At 45.3% G+C, this 18369-nt stretch overlaps 1 protein-coding gene across 1 annotated transcript in view; it reads right to left on the bottom strand.

Annotated features, from left to right (window-relative positions):
- CACNA2D3 (calcium voltage-gated channel auxiliary subunit alpha2delta 3) overlaps positions 1–18369 on the bottom strand; it is an 821063-nt gene that overhangs the window by 436006 nt on the left and 366688 nt on the right. Inside the window, exon 6 of the mRNA XM_084829826.1 lies at positions 5617–5748. Within this exon, the coding sequence (XP_084685952.1) occupies positions 5617–5748 (132 nt within the window). The remainder of the gene's footprint in view (positions 1–5616; positions 5749–18369) is intronic.

The raw sequence follows: 18369 nt of genomic DNA, 5'->3' as shown, positions 1-18369 counted from the left end.
TTTATTTATTTATTTATTTACATCAGGGACATTGAAGATGTGATCTTCCACATGCATGTTGAAGTGGTACAGTCCCGGGATGTTTGCTACACATTTAGCTCTAAGCAACTGTTTGGGATTAATCAATGAAGATATAATTGGAATCTAACAATTCTAGTCTAGCACTCAGTTCAAATTCAGACCCTTAAAATAAGGAAATTAGATTCCACTTCTGGAATATGAGTCTTTGGGCACAATCCTATGGGGATGGCTGTAAGTCTCCGAACTCCAGTGCAGAGTGGGAGGAGCAGTGGAAGCAATCTTCGCTAGGGATGGACAGACTCACCTCTCTCCATGATCACCGGGCACTCGCTGAGCCACTGCCCGTGTCTGCTCACTGAGCTGCGTGAGCCCCTGCACAGCTCGGCGAGCGCCTGACTAGTGTGAGACAAGTGCCGCAGGGCCACCCATCCCCTTAGTGAGTCATCATTTTGTGTAGAAATGGCGGCTCGGGTTTCTCCATAAAAGTAATGCTGCATAAATGACGGCCATTAACACAACATTACAGGCATTAATGGTCCATTTACTCCTGTAATGTTGCATAAATGGCCCCTTTACAACCACCAATTACACAACATTAGTTTTATGGAGAAACCTGAGCTGCCATTTTAATGCAAAAAGGTGGCTTGCTAAGGGGATGGGCACCTGGTGAATGGGTCCAGTAAGTGGTGGTGGCTCGGCAAACAGGATCTGGGAGGCCCAGTGGGGGAGGAGTCCACCGGACTCCAGCCCCCTCTTGGACTCCTGCAACATACCTGTCAGAGTGGACACTGAGCCCATAGAATCCCAGAGTAGTTCTGATTCTGAGGAAGAGCAGTCGCTCCTGGGAGAGGAGCGCGCTCCTCTTTCCCAGGGCCAACAGCTGACGGAGATTCCTCCCACCAGCATTCCTAGCTTAGATAGCAGTCCAGGGAGTGACAGAGCGCGGATAGCAGACTTGGTGGACGCACGATGCCGACGCAGAGAGCGGCGCCAAATGGAGGGTGCAGAAAGGAGGCGTAGTGCCCGGTTGGCATGCAACCAATGGCTGCGCCCAGAGGCTCCAAGGGAAAAGGGGAGGGACTCTCCCTAGTCCTTAAGTTCAGGGGTCTGCCAGTAATTCCCTTTCAAATGGGGACCAACTGTTCCAACTTAGGGCATAGGTACTGTGCTGCTCAGATCTAGTTGCAAACGGTAGAGTTGTTAAGTTGTAAAAGAAGAATAAAGCTTTGAAAGGAATCCCTTTGTCTGTGTCTGGACTTGGCTACTGGATTAGACTGAGAGAGGCCTCCAAGGAGCCCTTGACAATACCTAAGCTTTGTCTTTGCACTCCCCAAACTCTGCATTTCAGCTAGATGGGCATTTTCGCATTGAGGAGTGGGAGGCAAGGAGACTGGGCAAGGCTGGGGATAGCTCATATCCCTGCTTCCCCAGTCTCTTCCCCTTCCTGCCCACAGGAACACCCTTTTCTGCCCTCTCTGAGGTTGCCTTTGCGACCTTGGAGAGGCAGCTGGCTGGGTTATCTCCGTACCGGCTGTGAGTGGGAGGGGAAGGGGACAGGGAGCTTGGACTCCTGGGTCCAAGGTCGGAGCACTGTCTCCAATCTCAGATCCAGGAATCTGAAGTATCCTATGGACACCCACACCCTATCTAGGGGCCACAGGATTTCTCTCTTAAATGCTAAGCCACAATTCAGACCATCATGGCAAATCATAGCTTAGAACCTAAGCCATGGTTTCAACTGTACAGTCAAGCTGTGCTTAGAGTTGCTTGTCTGGTTTCATTTTCCATCTAGTCAGCACTCTAGATGCAATGGCCTCCAGGGGCTGAGCACCAGCCATAATTATGGTTTGCCAATTGAGATATACCAAACCATAGTTACCATGAACGTGGCTTCTGATTCTGGTTTGTTGGACAATTGCAAACCATGGTTTGTCATTTCAGATACCATGCAAAATAGCACTATGAAAAGTTAAGTTTAGGTTTAGGCATGATCCAGACAAAATAAAATAAAATAATAACCATAATTAAACCACCTTTGTTGGCTTCAAAATTGTCTTGGTTGGCTTCAGAAAGGTGGTATAGAAATAAACAAACAAACAAATAATTTTAAAATCCCAATAATTTGAGCAAACACTCAGCTCTGCAATTGAAGTCAATCACATGTTAAAATGCTTAACTTTGACCAGATCATGTCTACTACTACTATTGCTGCTACGATTTACATAGCATTTTAATTTGCAAAGTGTTCTAACTATTTATCTCATTTATTATCACAAGAATCTCATGCAAAGGTCACTAGTAATCTAATTTTACTAATAGCAACTGAGGTTGCCCATGATTGCCAAGGGAACTCAAAACTGAGGTGATACTTGAATCTGTGTTTCCTCTGTACATTCTCAAGACAAAATAGGGAAACCCAAGTGTTTGCAGCATATAAAACCCTTGAGTGAAAGCAGCAGAATTTAGAGTAATATAATCCTGATTTTCTGGTACTTTACTCCTTCTAAATTACTGGGAAGAGAAGGAGATAGAGGGTTGGATCCAGACTACCCATGGACAGAATTCCAACCATAGCACTCTCCTACTGGCAGAAGGGGGAAAGGCATTTTCCCATTTCCCCTTTCTTATCACCCTGTGCCCCCTGAAAAGCTGCTCTGGAAGGTCTGGAGGGAACAGGGTGGGAGGTGGCATGGGGGCTGAAGGGGCAATTAATGAAAATTGCCTCCCCCCTTCCTCAAGCAGGAGTCCCTGCTGGATCTCCATCTCTGCTATTTGTAGAAGGACAAGTCTGGATCCAACCCAAAAGTTTTGCTGTCTAGATATTCCTATTATCACTGAAATGGCTGCAAAATAAAACACATTGCTAATGCATAATCATAAGACTTTGCAGTAAACAGCAATCAAAAATAGCTAGCAAAATGAGTATTTGACAGCAGAAAATAAATGGTGTTATAATATTAACTTTATGTAAGAAAACCCGGAAACAGTTAAAGTAGTCTCAAATTATCTGTTTTAACATTTTTATTTTTAGTTATGTGCCTTTATTGCCACAGCTGCAGAGTCAGCAGCCTTAAGTCATGTTTTCTAAATTCCCAAACAAAATCAAGACTTCCTTTCTATTAAAGATTCAAATACTGCTGCAGCAGGGGAGATGTCCTAAGGGTTTCAGCTGTTTCCACCGAGAAAAATGAAAAAGTTTGCTGCCTTGGACAATCTTGGAGTATATGCAGGAGCTTGTGGTGTCTCAACATAGAACAATTTCAATTTGTAATGAATTTCTCTGACACAAAGTCCAAGAAAGCATTTTATATGAAGTACTTTTGCTGCAGCAACATCTTATTCAAGGCTCTTTTTCGCTCCCAGCAATACCTTGGTGCTAGGCTCCTTCATGTGCCCACAGACACCTCCCTCAGCATCACCTCCTGATAAATATCACCTCCTGTTTTAGATTTATTTTTTTTTTAATGCAAGGAGGCGAGCATGCTGTATAATGAAGCACCAGCCTACAATGTTATCTTTATTTCTTATAATGCCTCTGGGTCCTACATGGGGTTTTGCTTCTCTCTGTGTTTGTGTTTCTCTGAGCATCCCTAGTTTGCCTTCTGCGAAATCGATTGTGCTCTGCGGTGGAAAATATGTGACCCAGTATTTAGGGTACAGACACCAACTCTACCTTGTACTCAGCCAAGTTACTTGTCTCTGAGTCTCATCAGTTTGCCTTCTGTGAAATGGGTGTTGGAAAACGGTGGGTTCAAAAGAGTGTTTTTCTGTTTGGGGGATCAGACCCCACCTTTGCCTTGTACTTAGGGTCTTGGACAAGTTATTTTTCTTTTAGCCTCATAGAATCATAGAATAGTAGGGTTGGAAGTAGCTTACAAGGCCATCGAGTCCAACCCCTTGCTCAATGCAGGAATCCAAGTCAGAGCATCCCTGACAGATGGCTGTCCAGCCTTGTCTTGAACGCCTCCAGTGTGGGAGAGCCCACTACCTCCCTAGGTCATTGGTTCCATTGTCATATTGCTCTAGCAGTCAGGAAGTTTTTCCTGATGTTCAGCTGGAATCTGGCCTCCTGTAACTTGAGCCCATTATTCCGTGTCCTGCACTCCGGGATGATCAAGAAGAGATCCTGGCCTTCCTCTCTGTGGCAACCTTTCAAGTACTTGAAGAGTGCTATCATATCTCCCCTCAGTCTTCTCTTCTCAAGGCTAAACATGCCCAGTTCTTTCAGTCTCTCTTCATAGGGCTTTGTTTCCAGTCCCCTGATCATCTTTGTTGCCCTCCTCTGAACCCTCTCCAGTTTGTCTGCATCCTTCTTAAAATGTGGTGCCCAGAACTGGACACAGTACTCCAGATGAGGCCTAACCAGTGCTGAGTAGAAGGGAACTAGTATTTCCCAGGATTTGGAAGCTATGCTTCTATTAATGCAGCCCAAAATAGCATTGGCCTATTTTGCAGCCACATCACATTGTTGGCTCATATTCAGCTTGTGATTGACAACAATTCCAAGATCCTTCTTGCTTGTGGTGTTGTTGAGCCACGTATCCCCCATCTTGTAACTGTGCATTTGGCTTCTTTTCCTAGGTGCAGAACTTGGCATTTATCCCTATTAAATGTCATTCTGTTGTTTTCTGCCCAGTGCTCCAGTCTATCCAGATCACTTTGAATTTTGTTTCTGTCTTCCAAAGTATTAGCTATCCCACCCAATTTTGTGTCATCTGCAAATCTGATCAGCATTCCCTGCACCTCCTTCTCCTCCAAGTCATTAATAAAAATGTTGAAGAGCACTGGGCCCAGGACTGAGCCCTGTGGTACCCCGCTCGTACCCCTCCCCAGTTTGAGAAGATCCCATTGAGAAGCGCTCTTTGAGTCTGATTCTGTAGCCAACTATGGATCTACCGGATCACTGTTTCATCTAGCCCACTTTGAGCTAGTTTGCTCATCAGGATATCATGGGGCACTTTGTTGAAAGCTTTGCTGAAGTCAAGGTATATGATGTCTACAGCATTCCCACAGTCCGCAAGGGAGGTTTCTTGATCAAAAAATGAGATCAGATTCGTCTGGCAGGATTTGTTCTTGACAAATACATGTTGGTTTCGAGTAATCACTGCCTCAATAGTTTGCCTTCTGGGAAATGAGTGGTCAGACATTTTGTGAATGGACAAGCCCCCCGCCCAGGGCAGCCACTTTGTGAAAGTGCCCACACCTCCCTTTCGAAATTCCAAATGTGTCCATTGGTCCAAAAAGGTTTAGGACTCCTGTTTGGTGTATGTGTTTCCACATCTTAGTACAAGTAGTGGATGAGGGGCAATAGGGGTGGGGAAATAAATAAATAAAAAAGGGGGGACACACTTCAATGGAACACTGAAGTCAGAGCTTCTTGACTTATTGAAGGTGAATTTGTCTGTCCCTTTTGAAATAACAGTAATTTATCCCAACAGGGAAGTATTTCACTTCTGTACTGTCTCCTCAGCCACTTCAGAAGTAGACGCCCTCCATTAAAGATACCAAATAAAATTGAACTGGACAGGCTCTTGGGGATGGGGGGGATGGGGAAGTAAGCCTGGCAACAAACAACAACAACAAGTTTGTCCTTACCTGGGTACTGTCTAAAAAAGCCCTTTGCACTTCCAAAGTATTGCCATATAAGGGAAGGGTCACGGTCAAAGTTGTCAACAAACACTTTGTTTAATGATTCAGACCAATAGACTCCATTCACAATAGCAGGATCTGAAAAAGAAGAATAAGAAAGTGTGAGAGAAGTTGGCTAGGATGATTAGTATCTAGAAACATCTTGTATGGCACTTGTGGATGTCATGTACTAGTACTACAAATGGTGCCAAAGGGCAGAGGAGTGAACAGCAGCTTCCACCTTCCAAAGAAAGGTGGGCTGTGACCGGAGAGAGGGGCTGTTCCATGATGGTGCCCCACATATGGAATGGAGGCATGCCTGGCACCAAATCTGATATCTTTCCAGGGGAAGACCTTTTAATTTATGATTTATCCAAGTTTTCTAGCATGCCAGCTGTTTTTAATGTGATGGTATGTACTGACGGCTGTTACATTTATATTTCTTATGAACTGCCCTGGGAGTTTTATTGAAACCAAAGAGCAGCACAGAAATGTTTTAAATGAATATATCAAAGAAAGAGAGCATTATGGGGGAGGGGAGATAATTGTTTGCTGCTGTTTCTACTGGCTGCCAACTCCACCCAGAAAGAACAGGAACCTTCACAGACTAACAATATCCACCATGGGCAGCATGGGTACAAAAGGCCACGGCGGCAGGGTCTGGGGAGACAATAAATGGCCTGTGAGAGGAGCTTGCCCCTGTGGGGATAGTAGGGATGGCAAGTTTGGGAACTGGACTGCTAGCTCTGAGGCCATTACAGGGTAACAAAGGTGTCTCTGCCCCGTTTCCACAAAAAAAAGCCCCCAAACCTGCATCAAGGATGTCAATGATTAAGTGTCTGTCCAAAGTGTGCTAGACGGGGCTGGGTCTCCCCACTTAATTTCAGAATTGTTGGCGTTCCTTCCATATTTATTCTCCCAATGTGCATGAAGAGAACTTCCTTGTCAGAGGCTGGCAAGACTCAGTCTGCAGCAGCTGAAGTGCTGCTAAATAATGGAACACAGTGAGAGAGCAACAGGCTCAAACACAGAGGAATAAGCCAATGGACTCTGTCAGCAACAATTTGTCAGGACTGAGGGAATGCCAAAGGAAGTGAGGCGGGTGGCTACAGGAAGAGGGCCTTTTCTGCACCCCAGTTGTGGAACAAGCTCCTTAGGGAAGTTCACCTGGCACTTATGTTTCCAAGGAATTTTAGCATTGTAGTCTTTTAGTTCTGCTGTTTAAAATGTGTTACTGTATTTTAAATTTCTGCATTGCTGAAATTCTGGTTGTACTTTTATACTGTAGTTTTGAGCTGTTGTATTTTATATTGTTTTATACTGTACTTGTAGTTTTAATTTTTGTGAACCGCCCAGAGAGCTTCAGCTATTGGGCAGTATAGAAATGTAATAAAAAGAAATAACTAACTAACTAAATATAAATCAATAGCTTTGGAACTAAACAGCATGGCACTGGCTTTCTAGGGCCACCTGATTTCCAGCACCAGGTTTGTGGTGCTATAGTGTTCCAGCTTGAGCTACCCCCATTCCCTCCCACAAATTCTGGCAGTGCGACAGTGTGGGGAATCTATACGGCCCGATGCTTTCCAATTTATAGAACAGAATGTGGCAGCTGTAGCCTTTGTGAACTGCCCTGGGAACCTGTTGAAGGATGGGGTGTAAATCCCTAAAATAAATAAATAAAAGAGCCTTGACATGCATAGAACTCTGGATGCCTAGATCTTTGGATCACATTTGTTTTCTACAAGGGCTCTTGGTACCATTACAATAGCACCGTACTAACCAAATGGGAGAAGGCCATCTTGAAAAGCCCCAAGTCAAGTGACAATTTTATTTGATTCAGGTATGTATAGGATCATAGAAGAGGAGTAAGATTCTTATACCATATTTTCAAGATAATTCTTAAAAATAGCTATTTTTCTAAAAATTAAATAGCTGAATATTAATTTGTGAAGCAGAGAAACACATGCCAAGCCCAAGCATTTCCCACAGTAGTTTCACTGAATTGTAAAATAATGGCTGATTTCAAATTGCTTAGTTTAATGGAGTAATTTTAATGAAGTGGAACAGAGGTGAATTGTTTTCTGTGCTAACATTCATTAAGGAAAACACTGGGGGGAGGAAGAACAGGGAAATGTCTCAGCTTCATGTCTTTGAACTAAGCTTTCCTCTAAATATTTATATTTACAAGTACATGCTGTTCATAAAAACAGAACAGACTTTGTTGTAAAAAACAACAACACATTTCTCTCAGAGAGACATGCTTTTCTAAATATGAGAGAACATGAAAAATTATAACTGACAATACTGGAGACATCCAGGACAGAATATTGTGTTTCCCCCAAAATGGTATTAGATGAAAGCAAGCTAATATCCCCGTACTCTCCCAACCTGGCTAACAGGACAGGAATCATTCATTTAGAAAGGCAAAAATTACTGATGTTCATTAGTTTAGGCACAAATGTCAGATTTCTAATCTTATGCACAAATGATACTGCCATATAGTTAGTCCAGCCTTCCTCAACCTGGTGCCCTCCAGATGTGTTGAAGTACAACTCCCATCATCCCCAGCCAGCATGCCCAATAAGTCAAATGATCCAACTTGCCTAGTAGGTCTACTATTGCTGGCAGCAGTTCTTCAGTGTCTCAGTGCCCTCTGTCTGAGACAGGATTACTAGATTCTCTATATATTAAGAGATATTTCATTTTGAATCTCTTTGAATCCTTTCTTCCCTTCATTTCTGGATAACTGGATTCCTACACTGAGGGCTGAAAAATGTGTTCTATCTGGTAAATGAACTGATTCTGCCATGGCCCTCAACTCCAGAAACTATAAAACTATAAAAGGAGATTCAGCCTGAACATGCCCACTGCACTGGCAGGCTTAAGCCCCAATGGAGCATGATAATTTGCACTGAATATTTGTGATGGTCAGTTGCATGCTTGGTTCTGCTGACTTCCAAACCCCAACTCACCATATTCAAAACTGTGCTGAAATTATGAAGTTCAATCTCGAGAGGTATACATGAAATCAATTTACTGCTAGGCATGATCATCTTGATGTCAAAGCATAACTTGATGATGATTGTGGCTGGAGTCAGACCACAATGATCACAGAACTGTTGCCATGTTAGACCCTTGAAAATGGTCATACATGTGTAAAAGCAAAATGTCTGGTACACCTAAAATAATGTTTTATTTAAGAATTTGTACCCTGGTTTTCTTATTCCAGTGGTGACTGTATAGTATAGACAGCAGGCCTTTTCAGGCATTCAGTACCTGCAGATGTACAAATAAATGTCAGTCAGGGAACAGAATTGCCCCCTGCCCCCACAAGTCCATGGATGCTGAATGCCTGAAAAGGGTTTGTGCCAGGACCATGTATGCATTACTTTATACAGTGCTTCTGTTTGTGTGTTTATCTTAATAAATATTTTCTTGTTTAAAATATGGAACAAAGTTTGTGTTTCACTGTGTTGGTGAATTTAGCAGAGACTGACTGCTAAAACCATCTGCTGTCATGTTATTCTATGTGTGTGATACAATTTCCTGGCTGGAAAGTGCCCTGAAGAAAAAAGACTAAAACCCTAGACCTGCATGTGTGTGTGTGTGCTTGTGCATACATAATATAACGTTGTATTCAATGTGAAGCCACAACCCTTTCCTTCCTTCACTAATGTCCTTAAAGATTTGACGAGGCTGTGCTTAATAGAGCTTTCTCCTCAACAACCATTTCTTCAGCAACCTTCCTTCATAGCCCCACCCTTTTTGTGCCTTCTGCAAACTCTCCATAATATGTGTAGCCTTCACACGATAAACATAATAATGCCCCAGGCTTGGATTTGACAGCCCTTCAAATACGGCAGGGCCCTCCAACCTTTTGGGGTCAGTGGGCACATTTGGAATATTGAGAGAGTGTTGTGGCCACTCTCACAAAATGGCAGCCATGAGGGGGTGGACTTGCCCATTCATAAAATGGGTCCCATACTGGTAGGGCTTGTCATAAACTTCCAAGAAAGCAAATTATGAATCTAAAAGAAAGTAACTTGCTCAAGGACATAAGTACAAAGCAGAGCTGAGCTGAGCTCCAAAACACAAAACCACTCTTTTGAACCCAAATAAAGATGGTGCTCAAGGATAGGACTTCGTAACATCCCAGCTAAAAAATAATTAGCTCCTGTTGGGATTTTTTTATATGTAGGGTTGCCATTTTCATAAATACTGCTCTGTTGGGCAGAGCTATAACAGGCCACTAAGGCTGTTTTTTTTTTCTCCTCCCTCGACCCCCATCTATGAGAGTTCCCTTGAAAAACAAATAATATTTTGAGGCTGAGGTACAAGGATTTCAAATCTAAATCAGTAATCTGGCAACTCTGGAGCAGCTGCTATGGTCAGATGCTCCCAGAAGAAGTGGCATCATCAAAGTAGGACTTTGGGTGGAATGAGCAGGACGGGCCAAAACACATCAGTACAGCCTTACCACATTTTATTATTGCAGTTTAATGAACTGACTTTAATTATGTTGCCTTTGCCTGCTTTAAGAACTGAAATAATTGAAAAATAGGATATATGTTTCGAATAAATAAAGTGGAAAATATTGGCTGATTTCCTATGAACATTCCAAAATGCAAGCAAAGGAAAGATTACTGTGGGCAGGATGATTTACCTTTTGCCATTTGATAAATCAGTTTTACAAGCCAGAGTACGAACACTCCCATGACCAAGTCAAGCACTATATTCTATGGATTACACAGCCTTTTAGAATGACCAAATTATACCTAATGTACTCTTAGAATATGGAGGTCAAGTCTCCTGGGTTTGTAAATGATGCCTCTGAAAGAGATAACTACAATCCCAAACATTTGCCATTATTAGAATTTCATAGCAGCTCTTGGAACAATAAGAAGAAGGACTTTGTCAACTCGATATTCCGCTTCTGTGAATTACATCTCTTGAATTGGCCCTGTTTATCTGAAAAAGGACTCCTGCCTTCATTTTCTAAAACGATTGTGTACTCTTTGTATCTTTTCACTACTTCCATGGGCAATGAGTGACCTGTCTGGGAAGGGGTGGCAATAATACAAATGGAAAAAAAAATCCTCAGTCTATCATATAGTAGAATCAGAACCCAGTAAAAATATATTTTGGCTGATCTGGCAGTCCTTAAAAAGTGTTTCATGATTTGCCTTTTGCAGAGAATTTTCCAGGCAACAACTTTGCAATAAAATTAGCAGATTTCTTCTTCCATCCTTTCGATAAGACTTTTGTGGCTATGTACAATTTGTTTCACTGCCATTTCTGCAGTGGCTATCAGGTACTTTACTGATATTTAATATCAACAGTGCCCGTGGACAAACAAGTACACTGACAGGAATCTGAAATATAATTGCCAAGAAACAGTCTACATGCATGTAGCAATTAAGTAGCTGTCATAGATATTATTGACCCTAAGAAGTAGAGCTCAGACAAGGGCTGCATTCAGTCTGAAAGAATGAAATGGAATACAAAAAAATAAAAAGGAACCTCAGTGATAGTAATTGTCAGCCCTTGTTCAATATGCAGGGCAAAATCAAAGTATTTGTAAGCATTATGAATGGCAAAAAACAGGTATCTCAAAATAAAGTATATTTCAATCATGCAGTTAAAATTCAGGCTAGTCTAACCCAGCCTTCCCCAAGCTGGTGTCCAGATGTTTTGGACTTCAACTGCCACAGCCAGCAGCACCAGGAATCCTGGGAGCTGTAGTCCAAAACATCTGAAGGGTATCAGGTTGGGGAAAGTTAGCCTTATTCTAATACATATCTACAGTATCTCTCACATCATCACATAGTCTTCTCTAATCTAGAGAGGGTTTTTTTTCCTGGTGGTAGAGTTACTTTGCCGACAAAGGTCCGTCTAATCAAAGCTTTGGTTTTCCCAGTAGTAACGTATGGCTGTGAGAGCTGGACTATAAGGAAGGCTGAGCGCTGAAGAATTGATGCTTTCGAACTGTGGTGCTGGAGAAGACTCTTACGAGTCCCCTGGACTGCAAGGAGGTCAAATCAATCCTTCCTAAAGGAAATCAACCCTGAGTGCTCATTGGAAGGACAGATACTGAAGCTGAAGCTCAAATATTTTGGCCACCTAATGCGAAGAGAAAACTCTCTGGAAAAGACCCTGATGCTGGGAAAGACTGAGGGCAAAAGGAGAAGGGGATGGCAGAGGATGAGATGGCTAGATAGCATCACTGATGCAATGAATATGGACTTGAGCACGCTCCAGGAAAGAGTGCAGGACAGGAAGGCCTAGCGTGCTATGGTCCATGGGGTCACGAAGAGTCGGACATGACTGAACGACTGAACAACAACAACAAAATAGTTACTTTAAGCATACACAAACATACCCTGTACAACTGTTACATATTTCTATTTGACACAACTGTATACTGTGGAAATATTTCATACATTCCACAAAGGGCTATGTAGGAAAGAGTCCACTAAGTCCCCCTCATATCATATATAAAAGATAGCAAGAGACATAAGTCAGATATGTATATGTCTGACTTGGGTAGTCCTTCACCTCAAAAAAGGTGGAGATCATATAAATTGGGCTACATATTATTTATGGTTGTATGCACATAATGCTTGAGGAACATGTAATCCCATTGTGAGCGGAGATGGGTCAAAGAAGACGCAGACAAGCTTGGATTGAAAATTGGGCCACATTTATTGAAATATTTGCAAAGGGGTAACTAGGACGGGCATCTGTGTCAGCGTCTAGCTGACACTTCTAGGGCGAAAACACACCCAGCCTGAGGGGTGGCAGTGATCTCGCCATCCCTCTGGACTGCCCCTTCTGGGGGAGGTAGACCTACCGGTGTCACCCCCAACCCGGTGCTGCAAAACACCTGAGTGAGTGAGTAGGGTTGGTCTCCCAGGCAACCCTTATCGCCCCGCCGAGCCGCACAACCCGTTCGGGGGGCCTCAGACGTCACCTGTCACCATAAAGTGCCTCTGCGTGCACACCATCCCTACTCCCTTTCCTGTTTTGCCCATCCTAGCCGCCAAGTGGAATGTGACCGATGATATAGACTGTATTCCCTTACAGGACACACACAACCCGCATAACAGTGTGACGTAGGCAAAAAAGACTCACAGTCCTAGGCCAATCTGGCTGTGAACCAAAAAATTCCTACATGGCTCCCAAAGGGGCAACCGGCAAAACCCACCCTGCTAAGGGGAGGGTGGGAGGGAGCTGCGTCGCGCCAAAGAGCTGAGATAGGGAGGGGGGTCGAGTTTAAGACAACTCGGCCCGCTCCTCCCTGACTGGTGGTGCGACTGGGGTGCACCAATCAGAGGCCCATACGTCTTATCACCCCACCCGCCCACAATGGCCCCCCCTTTCAGCCAGACAAGCTGGCGCCGGGTAGGGCATTTGCAAGCGGAGATGGGTCAAAGAAGACGCAGACAACAAGCTTGGATTGAAAATTGGGCCACATTTATTGAAATATTTGCAAAGGGGTAACTGGGACGGGCATCTAACTGTGTCAGCATCTAGCTGACACTTCTAGGGCGAAAACACACCCAGCCTGAGGGGTGGCGGTGATCTCGCCATCCCTCCGGACTGCCCCTTCTTGGGGAGATAGACCTTCCGGTGTCACCCCCAACCCGGTGCCGCACAACACCTGGGTGAGTGAGTAGGGTTGGTCTCCCAGGCAACCCTTATCGTCCCGCCGAGCCGCACAACCCGTTCGGGGGGGCTCAGACGTCACCTGTCACCATAAGGTGCCTCTGCGTGCACACCATCCCTACTCCCTTTCCTGTTTTGCCCGTCCTAGCCGCCACAGGAGTCACAAACCTATTGCTTGTGAAACTCCCCCCACCTGCGCAGAAGAACTTCCCGCAGGCCCCTTTGCAGATCGGCCAAAAATAAGTCATTGCCTATGTCTGACAGGTGGACTCCGTCCTGCCCGTAAAGCTCCCTCCTAGTCCAATGGATTCCTTGGTGGTTGATATAGCCGTCACCATGCTCTGACAACCCACGTGCCAATTCTCTGTTCACCTTGCGCCGGGCCCGTTCCATGGCCGCATTGCTCTGCGCCCTCCACATGATTCTCGGGAGCATTGAGGACCATAATATGGTCACCCCCGGCCAACGATGTCGGATCGTCCGCAGATCAGCCAATGCCTGCTCAATCAAGACCTTTCCAGGCTTGTAGCCCAGGTCGTTCCCTCCTAGGTGCAGCACCAGGACCTGTGGAGGGAAACTGACCAAACCTCATTGAAAGAGTGTGGGAAGAAGACTGTCCCAACACATACCCCGTCGGCCGAGCCATTGTATTGCCACCTGTTGGGGAAACTGCAGCCGGGATCGGAAGGCCGACGTAGAAGCTCTGTGGGCAGCCCAAAAAACCATACTGTGCCCACAAATGAGCACCTGTACCGGCGTCGGTCGAATCCCATCTAAATAAAACATTGGGGAAGGCGAAGAGAATCATCATGAAGCATCAGGCAACTTGCGAATGTAAGAGCGGAAGGCCTGGAGCGCCATCTCCCTACCGCCTTCACTTGTTTGGAAGAAAAGCCTATGGCAGCTGCCGTAGAGGCCGCCCCAATACAGAATGAGTGAGTCCCAAAACGATAATGCCCCAGACCCAGTGTGGTCAAGGCTAACTTGGTGACTGCCCAAAATTGGAACTTTGTCAGTGGTGAACCGTCAGCATGGCAAAATAGGGGACCCTCCTTTGCCCCGCGATGCTCAAAGAAAGCCTGCAAGGCCCTGACAGGGCATAACTCATCAGCCTGGGCCTGGTTAAGGGTCACCAATGTTCCCTTGCCTGACTGATGGGTTTTTGAACATCGAATATGGAGGTGAATCAGCTTAGAATGGATCAGGATATCGGAATACCTCAAGGCCCTCCCGGTGGTGTCGGATTTGGATGCCCAGACCAGTTCTGAAATCCTAAGGGCCCCAAAAAAGGCTGTTAAGGCTGCAGCGTGAAAGAGGGAGGCTTCGTATGGAGAAGAGCAAATGGAGGGCCACAATGCCCGAAGCCCTATAAGAATAACTGGCGACAAAGGATGTCTGGAGTCTGGCGGGGCGGGAGACATCCATGCCCAGCCTTGCACAGACTTCCTGATTCGGAAATCTGAGGTGGAGTCCTCCACCCCTCGCACTTTGGCCCGTAAGGCCAAAGAGGCGAGCTTCCCCGAAATGGTCCTAGCAGATAGTCCCTTATTATGCAGATGTACACAGAATTGTAACAAGTGGTCCACAGGTAAGGGCCACATATCCTGCAACTGCAGTCCACACCTGAAGGCGCTAAACTCCCTACCTGCTCTCTCATAGGCAGCTCTAGTGCTGGGGGCTATAGAATTCAGGATAGCGTGTTCGACTTGAGAGCGCCAATCTCCCACAGTTCGTCTGGCATGGGGTCTGGCAGCGGACGTGCCCACAGAGCCAACGCATGGAACCAGTCGATCTGGTTTCGTGACAAAGCATCGGCTACAGGGTTCCTCAGACCTGGCACTTGGCGGGCACAGAACCATATGTTGTGGCATAGGCATTGGAAGGTAAATGCTCTAACTAACTCCATAACCCTTTGGTTTCTGGAGGATAAAGTATTAATGACGTGCACTACCGCCAAATTGTCACACCAAAAGAGAGCGACAGAGTTGGCCATCAATTCTGCCCAAATATGTACAGCCACGTAAATGGGAAAGAATTCCAAGAAGGTGAGGTCACGACAGATACTGCTGGCAGCCCAGCTCTCTGGCCACTGGTCCCGGCACCACCGGTCTCGCCAAATTAGCCCAAAGCCAAAGGTGCCAGCCGCATCCGAATGGATCTGCATGTCGGCTCATAGAAGTAACTCACGCCTCCAAACGGAGATGCTGTTAAAGTCTCTCAAAAATTTAAGCCATACTCGCAGGTCCATGCGCATAGTGGAGGTGACTCTGGTGCGATGATGCGGGAGTCGAAGACCCCGCATTGCCCAGCTGAGCCGTCGCAGGAATGCGCGGCCCGGGGCCACTACCCTACAAGCGAAGTTCAAATGGCCAACGATCTCTTGGAGGGCTCTAAGGGAGACTTTACGAAGGTGCAAGATGGATTGGATCTTATTCCTAAGTACCAGCAATTTATCAAGAGGGAGACGAGAACACTGTGCGAGGGTATCGAGCTCGATCCCTAAGAACGTCAAAGTAACAGCTGGGCCCTCTGTCTTCTCATGTGCCAAAGGGACACCTAAATCTGAGGACAGGGATATGAATGCCTTAATCAGGTCAGAGCACTGACTGCTGTCCCCGGGTCCAGCAAACAAGAAGTCATCCAAATAATGAACCACATCGCCGCAGCCTGTCTTATCCCGTATGGCCCATTCCAGAAAGGTACTAAATGTTTCAAACATGGCGCAAGAAGTGGAGCATCCCATAGGGAGGGCGCGGTCGATGTAAAATTTGTCCTGGAAGGAAAATCCCAGCAAATCAAAGTCCAGAGGATTGATAGGCAAAATGCAAAAAGCAGATTTGATATCACATTTGCCCATCAATGCCCCGCGGCCCAGGGCTCTTATCATGGCTACCGCAGTGTCGAAGGAAGTGTAATGCACGGTGCATAAGGAATCTGGGATTTCATCATTAACAGACTGACCTTTGGGGAAAGAGAGGTCATGAATTAACCTGAACTCACCGGGCGATTTCTTGGGGATAATTCCCAAAGGGGAAATCCGCAGGTTGGGTAGCGGGGGTGAGGGAAAGGGGCCGATGACCCGACCTGACTGAACTTCTTTGTTAATTTTGTCTTGCACTAAGCACCGCATGCTAAGAACAGACCGGTGGTTACTGGTCAAATACGGCTTTCGCAGACCCATAAAGGGGATCCTGAAACCCAGTGTAAAGCCGCGTTCCAAGTAGATCGCTGCCCGACGATTTGGGTAACGCCTTAGAAGTTGAAGGAGTGGAAGAATCTTAACTGGGCTGGGGCCCTTTGTGAGGGGGAGGGTGCCCACCGCCATGTTTTCTGCCACCATGGCCATCCCTTGGGGAACCTCTCCAACCTCTGGCTCTCGGGCAGGAGGAGCAGGAGTGTTGACCGCCACAAAGAGAGCACTCATGCCGGAAGTGGCATGGGTTTCGGGAACAGGAACCTTTGGAGCTGAACTCCCAGCACAGCCAGCGGTGTTGAACCCCTGGACCCACAACAGGCCTAACGGCTATTGCGGGCGACAGCTTGGCCAGGATGTGGCCGCTATCGGACCTGTCGCCGAAGCCTGGCCGAGAAGGGGTCATGAATTGGAGCCAAAGGTCCTGGTCCTTCAGATCCCAGCGCATGGAGGGATCAATGGCGGCCCTCCTACGAAAGGCTTCATCGTAGGCCAGCCATGCACTCCCTTCATATTTGGTGTAAGCCCTGTATATTATGTCAAGGTATTTGGTGAGAACCCAAGCCCTCTCAGGGAATCTCTGTTGGAGGATGCCAGCGTAAATTAAAAAACCTGGCAACCAGTTCGCCCATGTGCAAGGCACTTTGCGGGCTTTGCTCCGCTCAGGATCTCGGTCTCGGGACCTATCTTTATCACTGGGTTTGGGCTCACGAAAGAGCAGGGCAAAGACGTCACCCCGCAGAATTTTTTCTCTGGTGGCAATGGTTAAGTGAAAACCAATAGGGGAGGAAGTAGCACCAGTGGGCATAGATCCTCTACTCAGGTTGGCGCATGTGTCAATCTAAAAGATAGCAAGAGACATAAGTCAGATATGTATATGTCTGACTTGGGTAGTCCTTCACCTCAAAAAAGGTGGAGATCATACAAATTGGGCTACATATTATTTATGGTTGTATGCACATAATGCTTGAGGAACATGTAATCCCATTTTCACAATAAGTGGGAATATGCACCTCTTGTCTATCACACAGACACAATCTCAAGCTCAAACTGTCTCTCAAAATGAAACGATACTGATTCTGACTCAGCATGGCGTATCACTGGATCCAACTCATTCATTTATTAACAATTTTAAATTTTCTAACCAGATTTCTACCTCTAGGCAACTTAAAAACAAATTGAATATCCATTCCACCACACAAAAGTGGCAAATGCTCACATCATTGGCAGCTTCCTAAAAAACCAACAGAATGTGAGCTTGTGGGCTGAAGTGGATTCCAAAACAAGGTGCAGCTGCCGATGGGCCAGTTTCTTGGCTCACTTCAGAAGGTGTCTACTGGTGCTTTTAAAGGAATTATGACTCCACAGTTATTGAAATTTAATAAGATACAAATGAAATGAAAAAAGGGATGGAAAATGTACGTCCTACTTGAAGAACTATCCTTCTAAAATTTTACATTATCCAATTATCCCCTTTTGTTTTACACTGCAAAACAATATTGGGATGTCTGAAGGGGAAGTAAGAAAACTTAGGTTATGGTGACCTATATGTTAACAGCAGCTTGAATTCTGTTGGCAAAAGTGTGGAGAACTGCTCAACTGAAAATTAGAGTATTGGAGGCAGAAAATGATGGCAATGAATAAACTTAACCATCTTTGGGAAGGAAAAATCTAGACAACAGAGGTTTTTAGGATACATTAGACTTTGTTTATACAATACTGGAACCAAATGAGGTCAAGAGAAATTGTAACTCAAAAATTGTTAGATATGATTTAAGTTCCTAGATTTGAGGTGGTGAAACTAAACTGATTTATTAATGGGTTTGATATTGATCCTTGGCTGGGCCCCACTGCCTGAA

Source organism: Heloderma suspectum, chromosome 2 (genome assembly GCF_057233095.1).
Source record: "Heloderma suspectum isolate Gila_16-S chromosome 2, 16-S_ref, whole genome shotgun sequence".
Lineage (NCBI taxonomy): Eukaryota > Metazoa > Chordata > Lepidosauria > Squamata > Helodermatidae > Heloderma > Heloderma suspectum.
Note: the sequence above shows the minus strand (reverse complement) of the source record. Positions and strands in the feature narration are given on the sequence as shown.